Source organism: Oncorhynchus gorbuscha, linkage group LG25 (genome assembly GCF_021184085.1).
Source record: "Oncorhynchus gorbuscha isolate QuinsamMale2020 ecotype Even-year linkage group LG25, OgorEven_v1.0, whole genome shotgun sequence".
Lineage (NCBI taxonomy): Eukaryota > Metazoa > Chordata > Actinopteri > Salmoniformes > Salmonidae > Oncorhynchus > Oncorhynchus gorbuscha.
In genome coordinates this window covers 33,913,754-33,936,990 of record NC_060197.1, presented here as the reverse complement: position 1 = coordinate 33,936,990, position 23,237 = coordinate 33,913,754, and the positions used below count along the sequence as shown (strand labels likewise).

Below are 23,237 nucleotides of genomic sequence, written 5' to 3'. Positions count from 1 at the left end.
GCTACATTGGAAATACTGTCTACAGTGTAAATGGATTTCATATGAGGCTCCCTCTCACTAATTGATTGTACAATGTACACACATATGATTTCAGTTTGTGAGTGTATGCTATGGGGGTTGGAGATGTTCATTTTGATTCTGCCATGTCGATCTGAGCCTTAGTGTCCGACTTTCGGCTGTCGTAGTTTCACCTACCCTGACTTCACTCCTCGTTCCTTCACATAGTCGGGTTGCTTTAGCCTTACCACTCAAACATGCCCCATAACTAGGACACACACTGACACCCACACAGCCAGTCACTCATCCAGCCAGCCACCAATCCCCCTCACCACCCCCTCCTTCCCACTCACCCCTGTTAAGGCTTCAGCACAGGGGAGTGCAAGGACCCGGGCAGGTCGCCCCACCCAGTCTGACCTCCTTGCCCCACGTCTTCCTAGCTTCCGTAAGGATACAGGCACATGTTGAGACGCCCCTAAAGGGACCTACACACAGGTAAGGTGTCATAGGCATAGGGTCACTTCCTAGGTGCTGTGCCGATATGTTTTGCTGGGTGATACCACAGGGTGACATTGATGTTTCAAGCTTGTTTGGGACTTTCAATAGTCCAGGCGTTATGATTGACAGAGCTGTATTATTGTCCAATCGAACAGTTTTTCTCTTGCATCCCCATGTCTTGTTAATGTAGGACACTTGATGTAAGGTACACATGTATGTCTACTATATGATCCCTCCTAAGACTTAATGCAGCCTGATATGTAAATGGATTTACTGTAGGGTGATGAATGTCATTATGCACGATGATGTCAAGCAATCTTTTTCACAATATTTCCAAGTTCTCCATTCATAGTGTTTTTGGTGCTATTCCCACAGTGGATACAAATAGATTTAAAGAGCTTACTAACATTGAGAACTTCTTTGGACGTTTATTGACCTGGAGGTGACACTAGCGACGCTAGAGCTAAGAATGCTCTAATTAAAATGGTCAGATTGTCGTATAGGAATGGCTCTCAGGCCAAGTGAATAGACAGGACAAGTACTTTGATTTCTCTGCACATTACTCTGCTGTTGTCTTTACCTAAATGATGTTTACCGAATGACTTACTGAATGAGCAGCCATTCATACGGATACAGATTTTTATGTGGATTTCAAATGAAAACAAGATGGTGCATCGTACAGCTAGACCAAGGAACACAATGGTACGATGTGGACTGTTGCTTTTCCCACATCTTGTCAACCGTCACACATGTTTGCTGTGACATTGCCCGTCCCGTACCTATGTCCTTTCTCAACCCAAAAGGGTGATCGCACGCATATTGATTCTCGCTTCACCACCGAGTGAGTGTCATGTCTGCCGAGCACGTGCTTGGCGTTTAACGGCTCAGGGTTATTTAAAAGGAATGTGTTAACTTTGCCCTTTCAGCACTACCAATAAATTGTACCTGCTGCGGTGGGTGTTTGTTCGTGGCAGGGGGAGTGTAATGTTGGCGAGGATGGCATGCCTTACAGTGCTGCGCGGCATTGCTTCCTTCGGTTTGTTAAGCTAGTTGCTACGGCACAAGGCGTGCCGTCACATGCTGTCCCTTGTGATATTGTTTCCCCAGGGGCAGCGATGTCGCAGTTCTCTACCATGACGACCAACGAGAGGAAGATGCAAGCTGCAGCCATCTGTAGGGAGGTACAGGGTCCTGAAGGTATGGTACGACACGTGGCCTCTCTCTCCCCCCGTTGCCTCCCTTCATTCATTTCTAATGTTAAAAAAAAACACATGGACACACATGAACAATTTAACTGCAGTCATACAAATACATGTGTGTGTGTGTGCCTGTAAACAAAGACAAAACACACACTCTCTCCCTCTCTCTCACTCAGTCTATACAGACTCTGTAACGGGGTATCATCTAATTCACTACTGGTTTCCAAGCAGCACCATTGAACCGGTCTGCGGCCTTGGATATAAATAAGCAAATGTGAAGTTTGTTTATTACTGAATGTAATTAATCCCTTTGTCGTTGTCCTTTGAACAAGCTATTTCTGGGAGGGGACAACTGCATGGCTCATTGGGGAGAGAGAGAGAGAGAGAGAGAGAGAGAGAGAGAGAGAGAGAGAGAGAGAGAGAGAGAGAGAGAGAGAGAGAGAGAGAGAGAGAGAGAGAGAGAGAGAGAGAGAGAGAGCCTGAGGGCCACTGACAGCTGAGGGATATTCTGTCAGGCTGGTTGCTTTTGGCTCATTTGATTAGACTATGACGTCTCCATGATCAGCATGCACGGGAGGGAGGGGGGGGGGATTTCACTGCTAATCACAAACAAGGGGGCCAACATGAGAGGCTGTCTGACACAGAAAGATTATAAAAAATGTATTGTATTATTGACAGCATACAATATATTAAGTCAGCGAGATGGGTAATGGGAATATGTTTTACAGTGAAAGGTAAATCAGTAGAATGTAAATAGACAAATGTGAATATTGTCAGTATAACGAGAATAACTTACTCTGACAGACTACATGCATAATAGGGTCATTAAAAAGTAAGGACGTGTGGGACACTAGATCAGCCAAACACAGATAAAACCATAACAAGGGCATGCACAGCTGAGGTACAGAATGACACAACACACACACATCCCCACCCACCTTTCCCCATACACACCATCCCTACTTTCTCAGAGCTGTTGTGTCTCTTCCAGATGCAGAGATGGACCTGGGGAAGAAGATGAGTGTCCCTAAGGATGTGATGCTAGAGGAGCTGTCTCTGGCCTCCAACAGGGGCTCCCTCCTCTTTGAAAAGCACAAGAGGCGCTCTGAAAAATACACCTTCGAGAGCATCCAGAATGTAACCAACACACAGATAAATGTAAGCAACACAAACCCCTTGCATGTACATTACACGCTTGAATGTGAATGCTAGCTAGATTAAAAACTCTGGATACTACAACGACAATCAAAAAACTGGAACAAAGTTGCTGTTTCAACGTGAACGTTTATGGGAAAATGAGCGATGAGGGAGATGACCGATACCATTAGCATTTGTTTTGGAGCTCTACGCGATTGTGATGAGAGATTTAAAGAAGGCTCATCGCAGAGTTTCCATTCGGTTCATTCAAACCATTATCAATATTTTTCGAAGAGCTTATCTTGTACTGTAGGAGACTGTCATCTAGTGATTCATTCTCCCCAATCCTATAGTTGCCTATACGCTTACGAGGAGGAGAACGGCAACAGACACTTGACGAACACTATACCTAATTTCCTGATGAAACACATAAGCGCTTGAGATGATTATCAGACTGCAGCCTTACTGCTGCTCAAGACTCAGACACATTGCAGAAACAGCCTAACCGCTAGAGTAACAGATAGGGCGTAACGGATAGGGGGTAACAGATAGGGGGTAACGGATATGGGGTTGTTTCTGGATAAGGCCTTGTACTTGCATAATAGCTATGAGATTCTTACAACGGGCATACGTTAAAAGTCCTGTTTACAAGCTTTGTGTTTGGATGGGCAGTGTGCCAAGTCTTCATCTTCTCGTCCCGGCAATTTAGGCCACTTAGGCCCTAGCGGCTACTTTAGGCCTTGGCGGCTACTTTAGGCCCTTGCGGCTACTTTAGGCCCTTGCGGCTACTTTAGGCCCTTGCGGCTACTTTAGACTTTAGGCCCCAGCGGCTACTTTAGGCCCTAGTGGCTACTGTAGGCCCTAGCGGCTACTTTAGGCCCTAGCGGCTACTTTAGGCCCTAGCGGCTACTTTAGGCCCTAGCGGCTACTGTAGGCCCTAGCGGCTACTTTAGGCCCTAGCGGCTAATATGCTACTCAGACCATACAGGGACATTTTCCAATATACTTTACCAAACTAATTGAAACAGAGAGTCCAATCTGTTTCTTTCCATTTAGAAGCCACATCCAGGACACTTCCTCTGATAACTAGTTGTTTGAGCCTGTAAACACACACACATACATACAGGCAACTGCCGAAATAAAGGAAACACTTGAGTAAATGAGGGATACAAAGTATATTGAAATCAGGTGCTTCCCCACAGGTGTGGTTTCTGAGTTAATTTATCAATTAACATCCCATCATGTTTAGAGTCATGAATAACATTCCAAGTCGCCCATTATTTTGTCTACCATGGCTAAAAGAAGATATCTCAGTGACTTTGAAAGAGGGGTCTCAAATGAGCATAGAGGGTTTAAAGGGTGGGTAGTGTGTGTGTGTAAGTCTTAGTCACTAGATCTCAACCCAATTGAAAACATATGGAAGATTCTGAAGCAGTGCCAGAGAGTGTTTTCCCCCACCCTCACCAAATGAAGTCATTTCTCATGGAAGAATCCAATAGATTCTGCAAGCGTCTGGAACTCCATGACAAGGCGCATTGAAGCGGTTTTGGCTCGTGGTGGCCAAACACTCCACACAGACACTATATATTGGTGTTTCCTTTATTCTGGCAGTCACCTGCACATTTTAAGGTTGTTTGGAATCTATTGGACACTGAATAGGATGAAATTATTAAAACTCTAAATGAAAATAGTTTGATCTTGCAGTCCCCGTTTGTTTACCTTTTGGGTCAAAGGGGAATTTATTTCAAGTTGTCAACATTTCCTGAGGAAGTCCTGGCATAAATTAGTACAAATATCACTGGGGAGGATGAAAGTTACCCACTGTGGACCACAGCACAGGATATTTATACATGGGAATACAATGCTCCTTATGTTACTGGCTCTACATAAGACAGTCACTGAACTCTCCATCGTTCTCCCAATCTCACTTTCTCTTTCTTAACTCCTCTATATCTCTGACCTTTGCTCTAAACTGTCTCTGTCCTTGCCTTTTCCCTCCCTCCCTCCCTCTAACCTTCTCCTTGGAATGGTGTAACTCTTCAAACGCAGAGTCAAGAAACCACAGAAAGCAACAGCTTGGGAGTGGAACAGTCTAAAACAACCCCGAACACGCCTGATCCGAGCAACACCCCCAACCCAGACAACATTGCACCAGGTGGGTGCTGCTAATGCGACATAACCTCTGCTCTAAATTAATGACCCCATGACCCCTACGACTCATTAACCTGGATGTCAGTGGAGTCATTAGCATGATTTATACTAGCAAGGGTGAGCCGGTGACATTGGAGTCATCAAGCCTTGGCCAGTTGAAAACATTTATTGGAGCACCTGCATCGGGCACAGAGCTCAAAACCTTAGGCCAAATTAAAAATTACGCAGCCCGGTGAGAATATCCCTGGCCTTATGTCCTTTCAAGAAAGTAACCCTAGCCCCTTAACCCCCTAGACAGGATTTTACTTTTATTAAGTAATATGGTCATAGCTACATCTTGCTCTATGGTAGAACTTTCGGTGCTAGTAACGTTTACTCCTTTATTCACATGAGGTAAGTGTATGGATAAAATAGGTGTTGGTCCAGCTGGATTTAACAAACTATGAAATGTTTAGCTACAGCATGGGGATAGTCTTCATTGTTTTGGCATTTTATTAATTCCATTGCATTTTTTTGTACTTAGGCGTCTTCGTGGGGGAAAAATTATTCTTGAGTGGAATCTTCCGGGCTCCAGGGCAGGAGAATTCCTTCTCCCCCCTCTATCTTTCTCTGTGGATCTCTCCCTCACTCTCTGTATCTATCCATTCTCTCCCTTCCCTCACTTTTTATGGGCGACCTTGGGGATAGTTTGATAACAGTCAAGTTTCCTCCACAGGAAATGCGCAGAGTATTTCCTGTGTCCACCACTCGCTATCCTCTGAGAACCATCAGGAAGAGAATGGCACTCGGATCACGCTCAAACTCCTGATCCAGCACCGTCAACATAATATGGACACCAGTTAAGCAGATGAGCACATGGAGACAGTTTACGATGCTATTTTGGGAACATACGACTACGCTACCACCTTGAGAGGGAGTCCGACGGAGAAGTCCGTGGACACAGCGATAACAGTAGCCGAGAATTGGGCTCAAAGGTTATCGGATGTCACACAATGACTCTTAAATGAGCCAAGAGATGAACCCAGATGTTTCACTTTTGGGTGTCTAATGGCTTGTTGAATAGTGTGAATAGGGAAGGGAAGCAAGGAAATGCTGGCTACCGAATAAATCACTGCACCGCAATCAGACTCGTGTTGAAATGTTACTCCACTGATTTAACCGTATCGATAGCCTTTTACATTAGTGGCAAAAGGGCTAATATTATAGTAATACAGTGGTAATAGATATGTAATACTACAATGTTATCACCATGGTACCACTTTATTCATTGCTGTAATGTCAAGTGCTATCCAAATATCTTGTCCCTCTGGTAATGTGGGTCTGACGGACTGGCTCGAGATCATGACGCGAACGTGAGAACATTTGGAACAATGCTTCAAAACATAGAGTCAAAACTTTGTCTCTAGTCTTGTTGTCTATATCTACCATGCCTTAACCCCATGTCACTAATACAGTGATCTCCCTTTCATCTTCCCAACCCCCAGTGTTTCCTGCAGTGCGGCAGTCACAGTACATTTCCCGCAACACATTGGAGCAGCCAAATGTGCAGCCATGCTCGTGAACACTTCTCCGTGGCCCCAAGTAGATCTTGTGGTTTGCGTTTGTGAAGGAAGTTTCTAAAAAAAAAAAAAACAGCAGAACTCCCCCGAGGAGACAATGTTTGGTCTTTCTCATTTCCTCCTTTGATAAAACAAACTCAGAATATTTTGTTAGTTGTAAGAGGGTTGGACGTGACACAGCAACACCCTACGTTACGTAACACGTGTTTGCAAGGCGCCCCTGGCGAAGAACACTAGTTTTGAAGGATACTTACTTGGATAGGCCTTCCCTGTCACCCTTACACCACACAGTAAAATGTCCTTCGTGTTGGTTCACTGTGAAACTTAACCATATTTTTGATCATACAGGGAGAACCCATACATTGCTGCACTTTGTTTATACTGAGGTTTGTGCAAGACAAAAAAAAAATCAGCTTGAGAGTACAGTATATGACCTGATAGATTCCTCAAATGGCATTGTAAATCATTACACCATCTCTCTGCTATGCAGTTTCTCACTGCCTCCTCTTCCTTATTTCTATGTCTAGCTCTCCCTCTGATTCTTCCTCTCCCGCTCTCAACTTCTTCTACCGCTTTGACAAACTGTACCGAATGGAGTCACAGGGCCCTTACACCAGATTCTCTCTCCCCCTCGTTTGCCCAGGTTATGGTGGACCTCTAAAACAAATGGAACCAGAGAAGTTCAACAGCACATGCCTCCCCAAGTCCTACCACTCCCCCTGGGACCAGGCCATCTACCACAGCGACCCCTCCCTGGCCGATAGCCTTGTCAACCACCTGGCAGAGCCAGAGGCCAAGCCTGAAGGACCAGGGTACAAGAGCTTCAACAGGTATGACTGATGATGGACCTGTCCTGGACCATACCTTGGCTGAAATAGTACAGTACTTGCCATGCCGGAGGCTGGTGCAGTAGTAATGCTCCTGACTCTAGACAAATTATATGCCCACGGCAACGGAGGTTCAAGCCTTCGCTCAGCTGACTGAGGGCAGCAGGTAGACTAGCGCAGTGGTTCCCAAACTGTGGGCCCCCCCCCCCCCAATTTTTTATTTTTTTATAAATACATACAGTACCACTCAAAAGTTTGGACACACCTACTCATTCAAGGATTCTTCTTTATTTAAAAAAATAATTTTCTACATTATAGAATAATAGTGAAGACATCAAAACGATGAAATAACACATGGAATCATTTAGTAACCAAAAAGGAAAAGTGTTAAATCATAATATATTTTAGAATTGAGATTCTTCAAAGTAGCCACCCTTTGCCTTGATGACAGCTTTGCACATTCTTGGCATTCTCTCAACCAGCTTCATGGAGGTAGTCACTTGGACTGTATTTCAATTTACAGGCTTGTTAAAAGGTAATTTGTGGAATTTCTTTCCATCTTAATGTGTGTGAGTCAATCAGATGTGTTGTGACAAGGTAGGGGCGGTATACAGAAGATGGTCTTTTACCAAATTGGACTAAGTCTATATTATGGCAAGAACAGCTCGAAGAAGCAAAAAGAAACGACAGTCCATCATTACCTTAAGACATGAAGGTCAGTCAATCCGTCAAATTTGTGCAGTCGCAAAAGCAATCAAGCTCTATGATGAAACTGGCTCTCATGAGGTCCACCACAGGATAGGAAGACCCAGAGTTACCTCTGCTGCAGAGGATAAGTTCAAGTTAAATGCACCTCAGATTGAGGCATTTATTTTGGCTGCAGAGTTCAAGTAACAGACACATCTCAACATCAACTGTTCAGAGGAGACTACGTGAAATCAGGCCTTCATGGTCGAAATGCTGCAAAGAAACCGCTACTAAAGGACACCTATAAGAAGAAGACACTTGCTTGGGCCAAGAAACACGAACAATGGACATTTTACCGATGGAAATCTGTCCTTCGGTCTGATGAGTCCAAATGTAAGATTTTTGGTTCCAACCGCCGTGTCTTTGTGAGACGCAGAGTAGGTGAACAGATGATCTCTGCATGTGTGGTTCCCATCATGAAGCATGGAGGAGGAGGTGTGACGGTGCTTTGCTGGTGACGCTGACTGTGATTTAAGGCACACTTACCACAGAAATCTGCAGCGATATGCAATCCCATCTGGTGTGCGCTTTGTGGGACTATCATTTGTTTTTCAACAGGAAAATGTCCCAAAACACACTTCCAGGCTGTGTAAGGGCTATTTGGCTGCTATTTGGCTGAATGATGGCGTACTGCATGAGATGACCTGGCCTCCACAATCACCCGACCTTAACCCAATTGAGATGGTTTGGGATGAGATGGACCGCAGAGTGAAGGAAAAGCTGCCAACAAGTACTCAGCGTATATGGGAACTCCTTCAAGACGGTTGGAAAAGTATTCATCGTGAAGCTGTTTGAGAGAATGCCAAGTGTGCAAAGCAGTCATCATGGCAAAGGGTGGCTACTTTGAAGAATCTACAATATATTTAGATTTGTTTAACACTTTCTTGGTTACAAAACAGGATTCCATATGTGTTATTTCATAGTTTGGATGTCTTCACTATTATTCTACAATATAGGAAATAGTAAAAAATAAAGAAAAACCTTTGAATGAGTAGATGTGTCCAAACATTTGACTGGTACATTTAATACATTTAATTACATTTTTTAATGAACTCAGTTCTGCTTTCAACTTACTTAAGAACGTTGTAATAGTAGAGTGCAATTTTGGAATTGGGTAGTGCATCATCAGTTTCCTCTTGTCATGTCAGTCATTGCATACCTCAGAGAAGTATTTATAACTTCTCAGAAATGTCCAGATAAACTAGCCCACGTTTTTTTCGCTAGGTTCTTTGGCCCATAGATTTTGTAGCAATGTTCGAGTCACTGAAATATCACATGGCATGGTAAAATGTATAGAATTGCAAGAAAATGTACTTTAAAACTGCTCATTGTTCTCTGCACCCCATGACAAAATGTGTAGAATTGCAGGAAATACGCTTTAAACCTGCAAACTGTTCTCTCCATCAACAAGAGGGGTTGGACAGTTTGTGTCATGAACAGTGCTTGTGCCCATAGAAATAGACGTGGGGTGTGGAATGTTCCCCAATGCTGCAAGGGGGGGATTGAGTGAAAACCGCTAGGCCAAGGGTTCCCAAAGTTTAAGAGCCAGAAGATCGCTGGTTCGAATCCCAGAGCCAGCACGGTGGGGGAAAAAATGCTGTTCTGCCATTGAGCAAGGCAGTTAACCCCCAACAACTGCTCCCCGGGCACAGATGACGTGGATGTCCATTATGGCTGGCCCACGCACCTCTTTGATTCAGAGAGATTGGGTTCAATGAGGAAGACACATTTCCATTGAATGCATTCAGTTTTGCAACTGACTAGGTGCCCTGACTGGCTGTGCCTTTCCTTACTGTTCTTCCTCCTAGGTCTATCCCCCAAATCTTGTTTCTAACTCTGTCCTGACCCTCCAAAAATATATATACATTAAGGAGTTTTGATACTCAGATCTCCTTAAATAAAAAGACGATGCTTTACCCTTGCAAGAAACAAGTAGTGTTTCGAACAGTTGGTTTTCTACACAACATTCTCTATGTCTACCTGGCAGAAATGTATAGAAATGTAAACTTGCTTTTACACTTTGTCCACTGACATACTGTACATTCCTTTATCCGAGTCACAACATTGTCAACAAATACACCATACATCTCTTACCATACATCCCTTACCATGTCAACAGAACATGTCCTCCAGCCAGAGGCTTAGACTCTTTGAAGACTCAGTCAATATGTCACTTCCCCTCTGCCTTGTTAGTTGTGCAAGGATAATATTAACATTGTCAATCCTCTATCCATCTCCAGAGTGGCTACCCCATTTGGCGGCAAGTCCACCATACCGGCCCCGTTGTTCAAGGCCCCCGACGTGGAACACAACACCATGCCGGAGCTGTACCCAGAGCTCCAGGGGGAGACTGCGGTGCAGAGGCCCACATTCAATAGGGTGGCCTGCGGCTGGGCGGGGGCCAGCACCCCCGTCATCCTCCCCAAAATGCACCTGGATCCCATGTTTATCCCAGAGTCCGATGACCTTTGAACTTCCGGCAGTTGTTCAATCTTCTGAGATGCTGCTTGGTTTGCTACCCAAAAGTCCTTCCGCTGGGTTAGGGTCAGAATAGGGTCAGAGTGAGGGAAGGAGGCATTTTTGATTGCCTGATTAGGGTAAGTTAGCTACTTTTTTGTGGTGAAAAATGCAAGTTTCTCTGATTAACTGTTCTGCCCATCTCCAAACTGCACTTGAAGTAAGTAAACCAGCTGGTTTACACTAGCTAGAGTTACTAAATACAGTATAGATATTTACATACTGCACATTGATGTGTATAAGATATAATGAATCTGCCTGATGACATTTGATTACTGTATTAGTTGTTTTTGAGCTAAATAAAATGATGTAAAACACAATGTTATAATTTCAGTTTACAATTGAATTGCATTTTTTCCTGCTGAATTACATCAGCATATACAGTACACTCTATATCCCTTGTGATTGCTTTCACATATTCCCAGAGAAATGCTTGAATAACTGTTCAGCAGTGAGTGTTGATCTACAGTGAAGGATCCATGGCCGCATGACAGTGTATTTCTTTTATACTGAGTTACAGTTCATATACTGAAATCAGTCAAATGAAATAAATAAATGAGGTCCTGATCTATGGATTTCACATGACCGGGAAGCATACAGATATGCTTGTTGGTCACAGATACCTTAAAAAACAAGTAGGGTCGTGGATCAGAAAACCAGACAGTATCTGGTGACCACCATTTGCCTCATGCAGCACAACAAATCTCCTTTGCATAGAGTTGATCAGGCTGTTGATTGTGGCCTGTGGAATGCTGTCCCACTCCTCTTCAATGGCTGTGCGAAGTTGCTAGATATTGGTGGGTACACGTAGATCCAGAGCATCCCAAACATGTTCCATGGGTGACATTTCTGGTGTGTATGCAAGCCATGGACGACTGGGTCTTTTTCAGCTTCCAGGAATTGTGTACAGATCCTTGCGACATGGGGCCGTGCATCATCATGCTGAAACATTAGGTGATGGCGGTGGATGAATGGCATGACAATGGACCTCAGGATCTCGTCACGGTATCTCTGTTTATTCAAATTGCCATCGATAAAATGCAATTGTGTTCATTGTCCATAGCTTATGCCTGCCCATAGCATGATCCCACTGCCACCATGGGGCACTCTGTTAACAACGTTGACGTCGGCAAACCACTAAACGCCATCTGCCCGGTACAGTTGAAACCGAGATTCATCCGCGAAGAGCACACTTCTGCAGTGTGCCAGTGGCCATCGAAGGTGAGCATTTGCCCACTGAAGTCGGTTACGGTGCCGAACCGCAGTCAGGTCAAGACCCTAGTGAGGAAGATGAGCACGCAGATGAGCTTCCCTGAAACGGTTTCTGACAGTTTGTGCAGAAATTCTTTGGGTGCGCAAACCCAGTTTCATCAGCTGTCCGGGTGGCTGGTCTCAAACGATCCCGCAGGTGAAGAAGCCAGATGTGGAGGTCCTGGGCTAGCATGGTTACACGTGGTTACACGTGGTCTGTGGTTGTGAGGCCGTTGGACAGGCTGCTAAATTCTGTAACACGTCGTCAGACGTTATGGTAGAGAAATTATCTGGCAAAAGCTCTGGTGGACATTCCTGCTGTTAGCATGCCAATTGCACGCTCCCTCAAAACTTGAGACATCTGAGGCTTTGTGTTGTGTGACAAAACTTTACATTTTATTGTCCCCAGCACAAGGTGCACCTGTGTAATGAGCATGCGGTTTAATCAGCTTCTTGATATGCCACACCTGTCAGGTGCATGGATTAGCTTTCCAAAGGAGAAATGCTCACCAACAAGGATGTAAACAAATATGTGCACAAAATTTGATAGAAATATGTTTTTTTTCTTCTCATGAAACATGGGAACAACACTTTACATGTTGCGTTTGCACTTTTGTTTACCTGCTTATCTACAGAACTCCACATGTAACTTCATTCAAATTCAAAAGTGAAATTCTTTCATGGCTTTATGAATAATAAGATAAATATAAAAAATAAAATAAATATATGCCATTTAGCCATTTAGCAGACGCTTTTATCCAAAGCGACTTACAGTCATGTGTGCATACATTCTACGTATGGGTGGTCCCGGGGATCTTTATGTTACAAGCGCCATGCTCTACCAACTGAGCTACAGAAGGACCACAATCATCTGGAGCCATTATTTTACAGATTTGACTTCATGCACTCCATGAAAACGAGGAAAGTATATCACACATAATATAACGGCGTTGTGTGATGGGGGGGCACCCCTGGGCAGTTATGATGAGCACAGAGAGGGAGGGAGTGAGAGAGAGATACAGACAGCCAGACAGACTAGCAGTAAATGAATATATACAGACAGACAGAGGCAGGGAAGCAAACTGAGAATGACAATCCATTCAAACAGAATCTTGACATGTGTAAAAGACAGCTTTTTGTTTAGCTGCCCATCATCACCAGAGCAGTGTGAAGCAAGCTAAATGTACAGCCCTTGTGGATTGCAAGACCGGTTGGTCACTGGTGATCTGAAAAAAATTGGGGTCTCGGCAAATGTCAGCTTTCGGAGAGTGTTTTTAATCTTTTCGCTCTGTACATTTAAGCAATAAGGCATAAGAACCCAGGGGTTATCGTGTGATAACTCCTGACTAAGGGCTGTTCTTAGGTCAAAGGTTGAAGCCTAAATTGTTTGAGGGCCTTATGGTCTTTATAAAACGGTTGCCAACATATTTATAAAAATAATGACATTTTCATTAAAAACATTATTTTCATATATTATAAATCTACTAGAGAGCTGGGAATATAGTTACAGGATGAACAGGTGAATTCTTTCAGCCTTATACCATTTCTCAAGATTAAAGGACAAATTCAGCTACCACAAAGAGAGAACTTTGGCATTTTTGCTCACAAAACAACACATGCCAAAGACAGTTCTCCATCTCATGTAAATCGGCTGGACAATTAATCTTCCTGCATTTCAATACTAGAAAGTTGCTGCAAACCCACTCCCTATTGCCCCATAATGACAGGGACCACTGATTATGGTTGACAGACAGTGGTCAAATGGGGTCCAGTGGCTACATGCATTCCTAGCCTCTGTTTTGGCAATCTGTGTAATGCACTGGCCCACATGAACCTCCCCTTTGGCTGTCTTATTGAATTCCTCTCCATCAGTCTCCTCAGCGCTCTGTGTACACTCAGCATCTGAGCACAGCGGCATTGCCAAGACTGTTACGCTATATCCAGCCTGTTTATCAAGAATGGCCTGGCCTCTCTTTGAACTTTGATTATCCCCAGTATCAAAACTCAGATAGGAAATATTTGGCTGGTGATGGGTTGGGTTCCCCCGGGGGTGTATTATTTGGCACGGGATAGCATGACGGGAGGTGGGCCGAGCGAGTCGAGGGGCTTTGATTGGCAGACCAAGACATCCAGGAATATGGTCAAAGACAAGGCCTGCCCAGTCACTCCTGCACACACTGTGCTCTGGGGAGTATTGTAGATGAGAAGATAAATCAGCAACTCTTTGAAGGGCAATGGGAGTGTTCTTCAAAAATAAGCATTTCAATTAAATAATTTCATTGTTAAAAACGGACACGTTTCGGGCGAATGCCTTCGTCACGGTATTTTGTCAAATTCAACAAAAACATGGCCGATAGTATAGACCATTACCCGGGTTATGTACCACACTCTCTGGGGCATTGCGGAGAAGACAAGACCACTTTTGCCCTTCAATCGTCTGATTGCCTGAGATTGTGAAACGCGGGACAGACAGACTCAACGATCACAATTCTCATTGGTTTGCGGAACTTCATAACTACTACCCAAACATGCCAATGGTTTTCTTCTTGTTGTTACTTCTAACAGAGTTTAATATCATGTTAGTCTGCCGTCTGAATGTTTATATAGCACTCCCACGGTCTTGTGAAGCCATCAATTGGTGCTGTTGGTACTGCATGTACAGCCAGTGAGTGTCATGGAAAAGTAATTCAGTCCCCAGAGAATTACTCTGCACAAACAGCACCAAAAGCCACTTTTTTTTGCAGCTGAAACACACAGGTTCTAAAAGGGTGAGATTCATCTCCCAAAAGGGTTTCCTCTAACCTTTCAATGTCTCATGTAAAGAGCCTGAAACAGAGTAATAGCAGAATAGATTCCAGGCTAATAGCGGGCTATTGTACAGGCTAAAACGGCAAGGTCTCACAAGCACAGCTAAAGGGAGGTGTTCTGAAAGTGAATACTGTACTGTTGCTCTCATGGGCACCTGCTTCTGTCTGAGAATGTGGTTCCTCAGAGGACCATGGGACATATTTGGAGAGTTTGACTAGTAACATTTTATGTTGGTTTCTACCCTTGTCTTAACTCTGCAGGCAGACACAACTTTCAAACATACAGCGCTGCATTTGGGACGTGGGATCTCCACACGTGTTCTAAATTACTGATATCCAACCATTGGGATTTTTGGTCCTCCAGGAGTAGGTCTAATCCCAGACACACCCACAGACAAAACACAACTTTTAGTTAAAATACCATTTAAGAGGATCACTATTTAAAGTACTGTTTGGTCCAGGAGTAGACCTAATCTGTTTCAGTGTATATCCACTGTATTATTAACAATACTGTAGATGGTGTAAATATAACGCAGGCTTTGGCCTGGTTCTAGTAAATGGACACAGCAAGTGGTCTACTTCACAGGGGGTGCTCAACCCAGTGTGATGGACAAAAATACAAGTGGAGAAAATATCCTGAGGTTGGTATAGGGTTACTGATGAGGTGGTGTCAAAGGGTAACAGGGCACATGCACACTCCATGGGAGATGTGACTCAAATGTCATAAATGGCAGTGCTAGATCTCACTGTATACAGTTTACCAATCAAGTAGTAGCGTTTTTTTAAAAATCACACCATTACTGATTAGCCTAGTACACCAACTACATCATTACCGATTAGCCTACCAGGTCACTACTGATTAGCCTACCACACCATTACTGATTACCCTACCACATCTTTACGCATTAGCTTTCCACATCATTACTGATTAGCCTACGACAATAACTACATCACTACTGAGTGCTGCGCCCACGGTTAATCACAGACTGTTTTTTTTTTATCCAGAGAACTTCAGAGAGTACAACTAAAACCTAAAACTCTTTCCTGATTGAGTGCTCGTTTTAAAGTTATAACTGCATAATTAAACACTGAACAACTTTGGTTCATGCAAGCAACGATGGTAATTAGATAGCATTGAGACAACTGAACAACCAAGATTTAGTTCCTGTTTACATAAGAGCCTGCATCCTCGAGACACCAATTAAACAGTGCAGTTTCACAACGAGCCAGCCCATGACCTTTCCCTCTGGGGTTGATCTACAGTAAATGCCTCCCCTGCCGAATGGCCAATGTACAGTATGTATTAACTTCTCTCATTGGTTAATGGGCAGGAAAGAGTGATGAACTTACAAGCAAGAGACATGCTTGAAACAAAGTTATGGCTTGGAATCGAGACGACAACTTTCCCTTCCACAATTGAATGCCATTTCCTGTTTCAGGAGTAGACATTTGAGGAGGAAAAAAAAAAAAAGTGGAATTCCACTCTTTGTATTTTGTCCATACAAAATCACCCTCCGTTTTATGACGACGTTGAAGTGGAAGGAATAATAAATGTCTCCTATCCCTGATGGTGGAGGCCATTTGTTTCCTTAACAGACAGTACCGAGGCGATAGTATCACTTCCACTGCGAGTGCTGGGGCTCAGACTGCCACGGATACTGCAAACACAGCAGCAAAATATAACACAGTCACCACTTGGCCGTGTGCACCAAAGTTAATGTAACATGGTCAATTGCCCAATTTTTTTGTTGTTGCTTATGTCATCCCCCTTTTCCCCCTAACTGCAGCAGGTAACAGCTCACAGCAACGGTGTATAATATGAGTCGGTGCAGGGCTTTGAAAAAAAAGGGCAGATGAAGATGTTGGAGAGGAAAGTTCAAGTGAGTTAATATATACTGTATATCTACACTCTTTGCAGTCGTCCCAGATTACGTAACGCTTGTTAACAAGACACCTCGCCTGCACCAGATGTTTCATTACATTACATTACATTACATTACATTACATTACATTACATTACTCGGACTTCATGCTACATGCAAAGAATGACACACACATACACTACATGGCCAAAAGTATGTGGACACCTTCTCGTCGAACATTTCATTCCAAAATAATGGGCATTAATATAGGGTTGGTCCCCGTTTTGCTGCTATAACAGCCTCCACTCTTCTGGGAAGGCTTTCCACTAGATGCTGGAACATTGCTGCGGGTATTTGCTTCCATTCAGCCACAAGAGCATTAGTGAGGTCGGGCACTGATGTTGGGCGATTAGATGTATCAAATTTTGAGGGAGCGTACAATTGGCATGCTGACTGCAGGAATGTCCACCAGAGCGGTTGCCAGATAATTGAATTTTAATTGCTCTACCATCAGCTGCCTCTGACATAGTTTTAGAGAATTTGGCAGTACGTCCAACGGCGAGCAGTTTGCTGATGTTAACGTTGTGAACAGAGTGCCCCATAGTGGTGGTGGGGTTATGGTATAAGCGGGCATAAGGTACGGACAACAAACACAATTGCATTTTATCGATGGCAATTTGAATGCACAGAGATAACGTGAGGAGATCCTGAGGCCCATAGTCGTGCCATTCCTCCACCACCATCACCTCATGTTTCAGCATTATAATGCACTGCCCCATGTCGCAAGAATCTGTACATCATTTCTGGAAGCTGAAAATGTTCCAGTTTTTCCATGGCTTCAATACTCACCAGACATGTCACCTATTGAGCATGTTTGGGATTCTCTGGATCAACGTGTACAACAGCATGTTCCAGTTTCCACCAATATCCAGCATCTTTGCACAGCCATTGAAGAGGTGTGTACAACACTCCACAATCAACAGCCTGATCAACTCTATGCGAAGGATTGGTGTCATGCTGCATGAAGCAAATGGTGGTCATACCAGATACTGACTGGTTTTCTGATCTACGTCCCTACTTTGTCACCAACAGGTATCTGTGACCAACAGATGCATATCTGTATTCCCAGTCATGTGAAATCCATAGATAAGGGTCTAATATAATGTATTTAGATTGACTGATTTCCTTATATGAACTGTAACTCAGTAAACTCTTAAGTTGTTGCATTTATATATACATATACACAGATGTGTGTGTGTGTGTCAACCTGGTTAACAAGCTCTACCCATTCACCAAGGAACCATCCATAAACCATTGGCTGTTTGGTCGATATCAGTCATGATTACAAACTAATTAATGACAGGATTCTGAACACACTCCCCGTTACGCCCTTCTTATTCACCATGTACCCACTATGTCCAAAACAAAACACTTGAACATGATGTTCTGTCTAAAACACTACGGGTAGTGCTACTATTGAATTACCACTAACGAGCCGCTATATAAAATGTGAATACCCCTAGTTACATAAGAGAGAGATTAGACACGGTTCATTTCCACAATGGGGGCCATGGGTGCTAACAACTTGTTCTAGGCCTATATTTATCCAGGAATTATAATCTAGGGTATCCAGTCCACCCACTACCCAGAGTGGGTGAAAACGCACTTTGGAGAATACATTTGACTTCCTTATGTTATAAAATACATTTTAGCCAGACAAATATGATACATTTTTTACAAGAAAAAGTGTGCTTCACATAAGTAGGAACAGTCCTGTGAAAGAGCCGACAATGTGGCCTTGTTCTTGAACGCTAGCGGTTGTCCCCATTTTCAAACAGCGTCTGCCCATTGCCAATAATAGAAACAAGTATGGATTGAAAAACCAGACAGTGATGCTGAAAATATCCCTGCTGTCCTTCAAATGGCTTGCTGCGTTTGGGGTGAAACGGCATTAAGCCGCCTGGTGACCCAATCAATGTCATCAACAAAATCAAAAATAAACATGAGCTGATTTCTCTCCACCTAGGGGATTGGTCAATATGTTTGGTAGGCACAGTGAGTCATGGGGGATGCCAACCTAAATTGCTAGCTGGTGAGAGAAACATCAATAGCCCAAACTAAGTGAATGAAAACATAACATTTGGATTTGAGAGATGTCAGATGTCAACTCCAAATTGAACGCAGCTTATTGCTTTTATCTGCTGTGTTGGGAATTGAGGGAAAACGGCTTGGGTTGGTGGTACGACAGAGGACATGGGTTTGTCATTTGAGCCTGCGGGCAAGGCACTGTGTTCAGCCAATCACTAGCTGTTCACTGGGGGCTTTTCTCAAGGTGAGAAGTCAGGGCAAGCAGAGGCAGAAATCCTCAGTGGGCTGTTTATGTGCAGTCAGTGTCTCCTTGCAGAGCTGGCAAAGACTATGTAATTAATCTTGAATGAAAATGCCCTTCACAAACCAGTCGAGGTAGGGTAGTGTTGAGGATCAGTGGTTTGCTATGCTGTTAGATGTGTTCATAAACTGTTTGGTCTCTAATTCGGAAATCTATACTTTGCATAGAGGGTGGGTTGTAAAATACCAGTAACTTTCTAAAAAAATCCCAGGTTTCCAGAAGTCTCAGTTGGAAGATTACTGGAATCAGGAAATCAGGAATCCTACAACCAGGATTTCTGGTAAACTTGGGAATTTGTGGAAAGTTACTGGAATTTTGCAACCATTTGTGTGTGGATAGAGCAACTTCTCAACCTCACTGATTCTGAGCGTAACAGACTTGAAAAGTATTTAAATGCCAATTAAATGTACTCCTTTCTGCAGGGAATATGTTCAAATTACACTGCTCAAAAAAATATAGGGAACACTTAAACAACACAATGTAACTCTAAGTCAATCACACTTCTGTGAAATCAAACTATCCACTTAGGACGCAACACTGATTGACAATAAATTTCACATGCTGTTGTGCAAATGGAATAGACAACAGGTGGAAATTATAGGCAATTAGCAAGACACCCCCAATAAAGGAATGGTTCTGCAGGAGGTGACCACAGACTACTTCTCAGTTCCTATGCTTCCTGGCTGATGTTTTGGTCACTTTTGAATGCTGGCGGTGCTTTCACTCTAGTGGTAACATGAGACGGAGTCTACAACCCACACAAGTGGCTCAGGTAGTGCAGCTCATCCAGGATGGCACATCAATGCGAGATGTGGCAAGAAGGTTTGCGATGTCTGTCAGCGTAGTGTCCAGAGCATGGAGGCGCTACCAGGAGACAGGCCAGTACATCAGGAGATGTGGAGGAGGCCGTAGGAGGGCAACAACCCAGCAGCAGGACCGCTACCTCCGCCTTTGTGCAAGGAGGAGCAGGAGGAGCACTGCCAGAGCCCTGCAAAATGACCTCCAGCAGGCCACAAATGTGCATGTGTCTGCTCAAAAGGTCAGAAACAGACTCCATGAGGGTGGTATGAGGGCCCAACGTCCACAGGTGGGAGTTGTGCTTACACCCCAACACCGTGCAGGACGTTTGGCATTTGCCAGAGAACACCAAGATTGGCAAATTCAACACTGGCGCCCTGTGCTCTTCACAGATGAAAGCAGGTTCACACTGAGCACATGTGACAGACGTGACAGAGTCTGGAGACTCCGTGGAGAACGTTCTGCTGCCTGCAACATCCTCCAGCATGACCGGTTTGGCTGTGGGTCAGTCTTTGGGGGGCCACACAGCCCTCCAAGTGCTCGCCAGAGGTAGCCTGACTGCCAGTAGGTACCGAGATGAGATCCTCAGACCCCTTGTGAGACCATATGCTGGTGCGGTTGGCCCTGGGTTCCTCCTAATGCAAGACAATGCTAGACCTCATGTGGCTGGAGTGTGTCAGCAGTTCCTGCAAGAGGAAGGCATTGATGCTATGGACTGGCCCGCCCGTTCCCCAGACCTGAATCCAATTGAGCACATCTGGGACATCATGTCTCGCTCCATCCACCAACGCCACGTTGTACCACAGACTGTCCAGGAGTTGGCGGATGCTTTAGTCCAGGTCTGGGAGGAGATCCCTCAGGAGACCATCCCCCACCTCATCAGGAGCATGCCCAGGCGTTGTAGGGAGGTCATACAGGCACGTGGAGGCCACACACATTACTGAGCCTCATTTTGACTTGTTTTAAGGACTTTACATCAAAGTTGGATCTGCCTATAGTGTGGTTTTCCACTTTAATTTTGAGTGTGACTCCAAATCCAGACCTCCATGGGTTGATAAATTTGATTTCCATTGATAATTTGTGTGTGATTTTGTTGTCAGCACATTCAACTATGTAAAGAAAAAATTATTTAATAAGAATATTTCAGTCATTCAGATCAAGGATGTGTTATTTTAGTGTTCCCTTTATTTTTTGAGCAGTGTAGTTCAGATTTGTTTTCCATGGCAGTTTTATGCCCATTTTATGCCCATTGTTGCCACAGTCCTCTAAGACAGGGGTTCCCAAAACTTTTAACTCGAGCCCCCCCCCCCCCATGGGGTGCAAAGAACATTTTGCAGTTTTAAAGCTCATTTTCTTGCAATTCTAGACATTTTGGGATGTCTAATGTGTATTCATGTGATATGAGTGACAGAAAATGGGCTACAAAACAAACAAAAAAATGTTAGCTGGCATGGGCTAGTTGATCTGGACATTTCTGACAAGCTATAAATAGCTCTCTAAAAAGGTATGTACTGAATGATGATGCACTACCCAAGTTTGAAATTGCACCTTGTACATTCTACTATTACAACGTTCAAGAGCAAGTTTAAAACCGGAATGAGTTCCTTGAAAATATTTTTAGATTTATATTTCTGTCGGAGGGGGGGGGGGGTGATACGCATCCCCCCTGCCTACCCCTCGTGCCCCACAGTTTGCAGTTTGGGAACCACTGCTCTAATATACAGTCTCCATTACCTCTGAACAAGAGAAGTGCTAAGCGTAATGCTGTTGGAAGGACACGTTTGGTTTACAGCTTGGGTGTTGTGCTGTCTGCAATGCCAATGACCCAGAGCTGGACAATGAGAGACCAATGAGCCGTTGATTCCTGGGAGACATTTACATTCGGTCTAAACCGGACAATGACCTGTCCATGCACATGCTGCAACTATACAGTAATATTCAGACACACTCAGTTTTGCAGAGCGATGCTGATGTGGCACAAATCTGTGGATCCAACTGCTGATATGCAAGCTATTCCCAAGGTCACAAACCAACTTTTGAAATGTGTTACTCAACTTGGAAAGGAAATAGCCGAAGCCTGATCCATCTGTACGCATAAATATTCAGTGGCATCACTTCAAAGCAAGGTGAGGATGTCTAATGTTGGGACGAGAGTGTCGAAAATAAAGTCAGCTCAGTACATGTGCAAACCACCCCACTGATATCAAAACACTTTTTTATTTGTTCTTTCCTGTAAGCACAGAAACATTCCTAGCCTCTTGGGAGGGACTGGTATGTTATCATGTTTCTAGTGTAATTGCACTTCAGTTTGTTGTTGAAGTACACCAACTTTATTTCAAGTGCTGACTTCTTCATTCCCATCAAAGAATTCCCCACCCGGTGAGGGGATAATGTCCTCTTCCTTACTGTAACAAGCCAGCGTCCACTGCATGGTTTTGAATGGGTGATTGTTGATAAGGGCTCAGTGGCGTAGGCTCTTAGCTCACATCACTTAAAATGATTAACACACTAAATGTGTTCCTTGGTCTGAGAGGAAGCACTGTGTGTCCCCCAGGGAAACGTTTGTCGAGGGAAAAGGCATTGTCTCCTCTATTGCGCTTTCAAGTACTTCCTGGGGAAAGCCTGGGCCATACTGTGACCCCCTTTCACCACACATTTGATCCTCGCATCGGATTTCCACGATCACTCTTTGCCATTGGACAGCTTTGTTTAAAAGCCAATGTTTATTCAGTGCAAGCTCACAAGACCTTTGGCCCACTTGAAAATGATTAGCTCATATTGGGTTGTACAACCGATTGGATCAAGTGTGAGATCTACACTGCATTAAAGCTGATTGATAGGACTGGTTGCCTGGCGAATCAAAATGAATTCTTCTGTTGCTCTATGTTTTTCTACATACTTCAGTCTGTGGTGGCCATTGTTGAAGCAGTTTGTGGTGACATCAAAATGAGGGGTGTGGTACAAAACAAAGTAATCAGCGATTGGATAATCTCTAACCAATCCGAGTATCAAAGCCAATGATACATTTTCGAAATGCCGCTTCACCCACCTGTGTTCTGGTTCTGGCCCAACCCATCGGATTGTGGGACCAATCAGAACCGTTAGAATGTGTTGGCATTCTAAAAATTGTCTGGGAGGTACTCGGATCCAGGCTCATTGCAGAGAAGAAACTAACGTCCTTGGGCATGGCATAGCGTACGGCCGGGGCAAGGTGTCTGGGTAGGCAGCCAATAGGACCGGAGCCCAAAGCAGCAGAAATTCTATTTCATCACTTTAAACTTTGTCCCAAATTTAGCTCACTACTTCAGGATCTTCAAGATGATAAAAGAGGATTGCACTCTAAAGACTACTGTCAATCAAAATACAATGCCATTCAAAAGTGCTTTCAAATCTGGGAAACAGATGGTTGAAAATTTGAGGTTAGATGACCTTTGCAAGTCTGTGTATATTCCTTTTTTTTCTGGGGGCCCATGCCAAATCTTTTCGGTATCCTGAGGG

General features: G+C 43.9%; 1 protein-coding gene across 1 annotated transcript; it reads left to right on the top strand.

Annotated features, from left to right (window-relative positions):
• The first annotated feature begins 269 nt into the window (after positions 1–269).
• Positions 270–10,965, top strand: LOC124014328 (myozenin-2-like). The gene is made up of 6 exons (XM_046329186.1): positions 270–492; positions 1,603–1,692; positions 2,686–2,852; positions 4,881–4,986; positions 7,185–7,371; positions 10,356–10,965. The coding sequence occupies exons 2-6, from the start codon at positions 1,611–1,613 to the stop codon at positions 10,585–10,587; spliced, it is 774 nt and encodes a 257-aa protein (XP_046185142.1). The 5' UTR covers positions 270–492; positions 1,603–1,610; the 3' UTR covers positions 10,588–10,965.
• Positions 10,966–23,237: the final 12,272 nt, after the last annotated feature.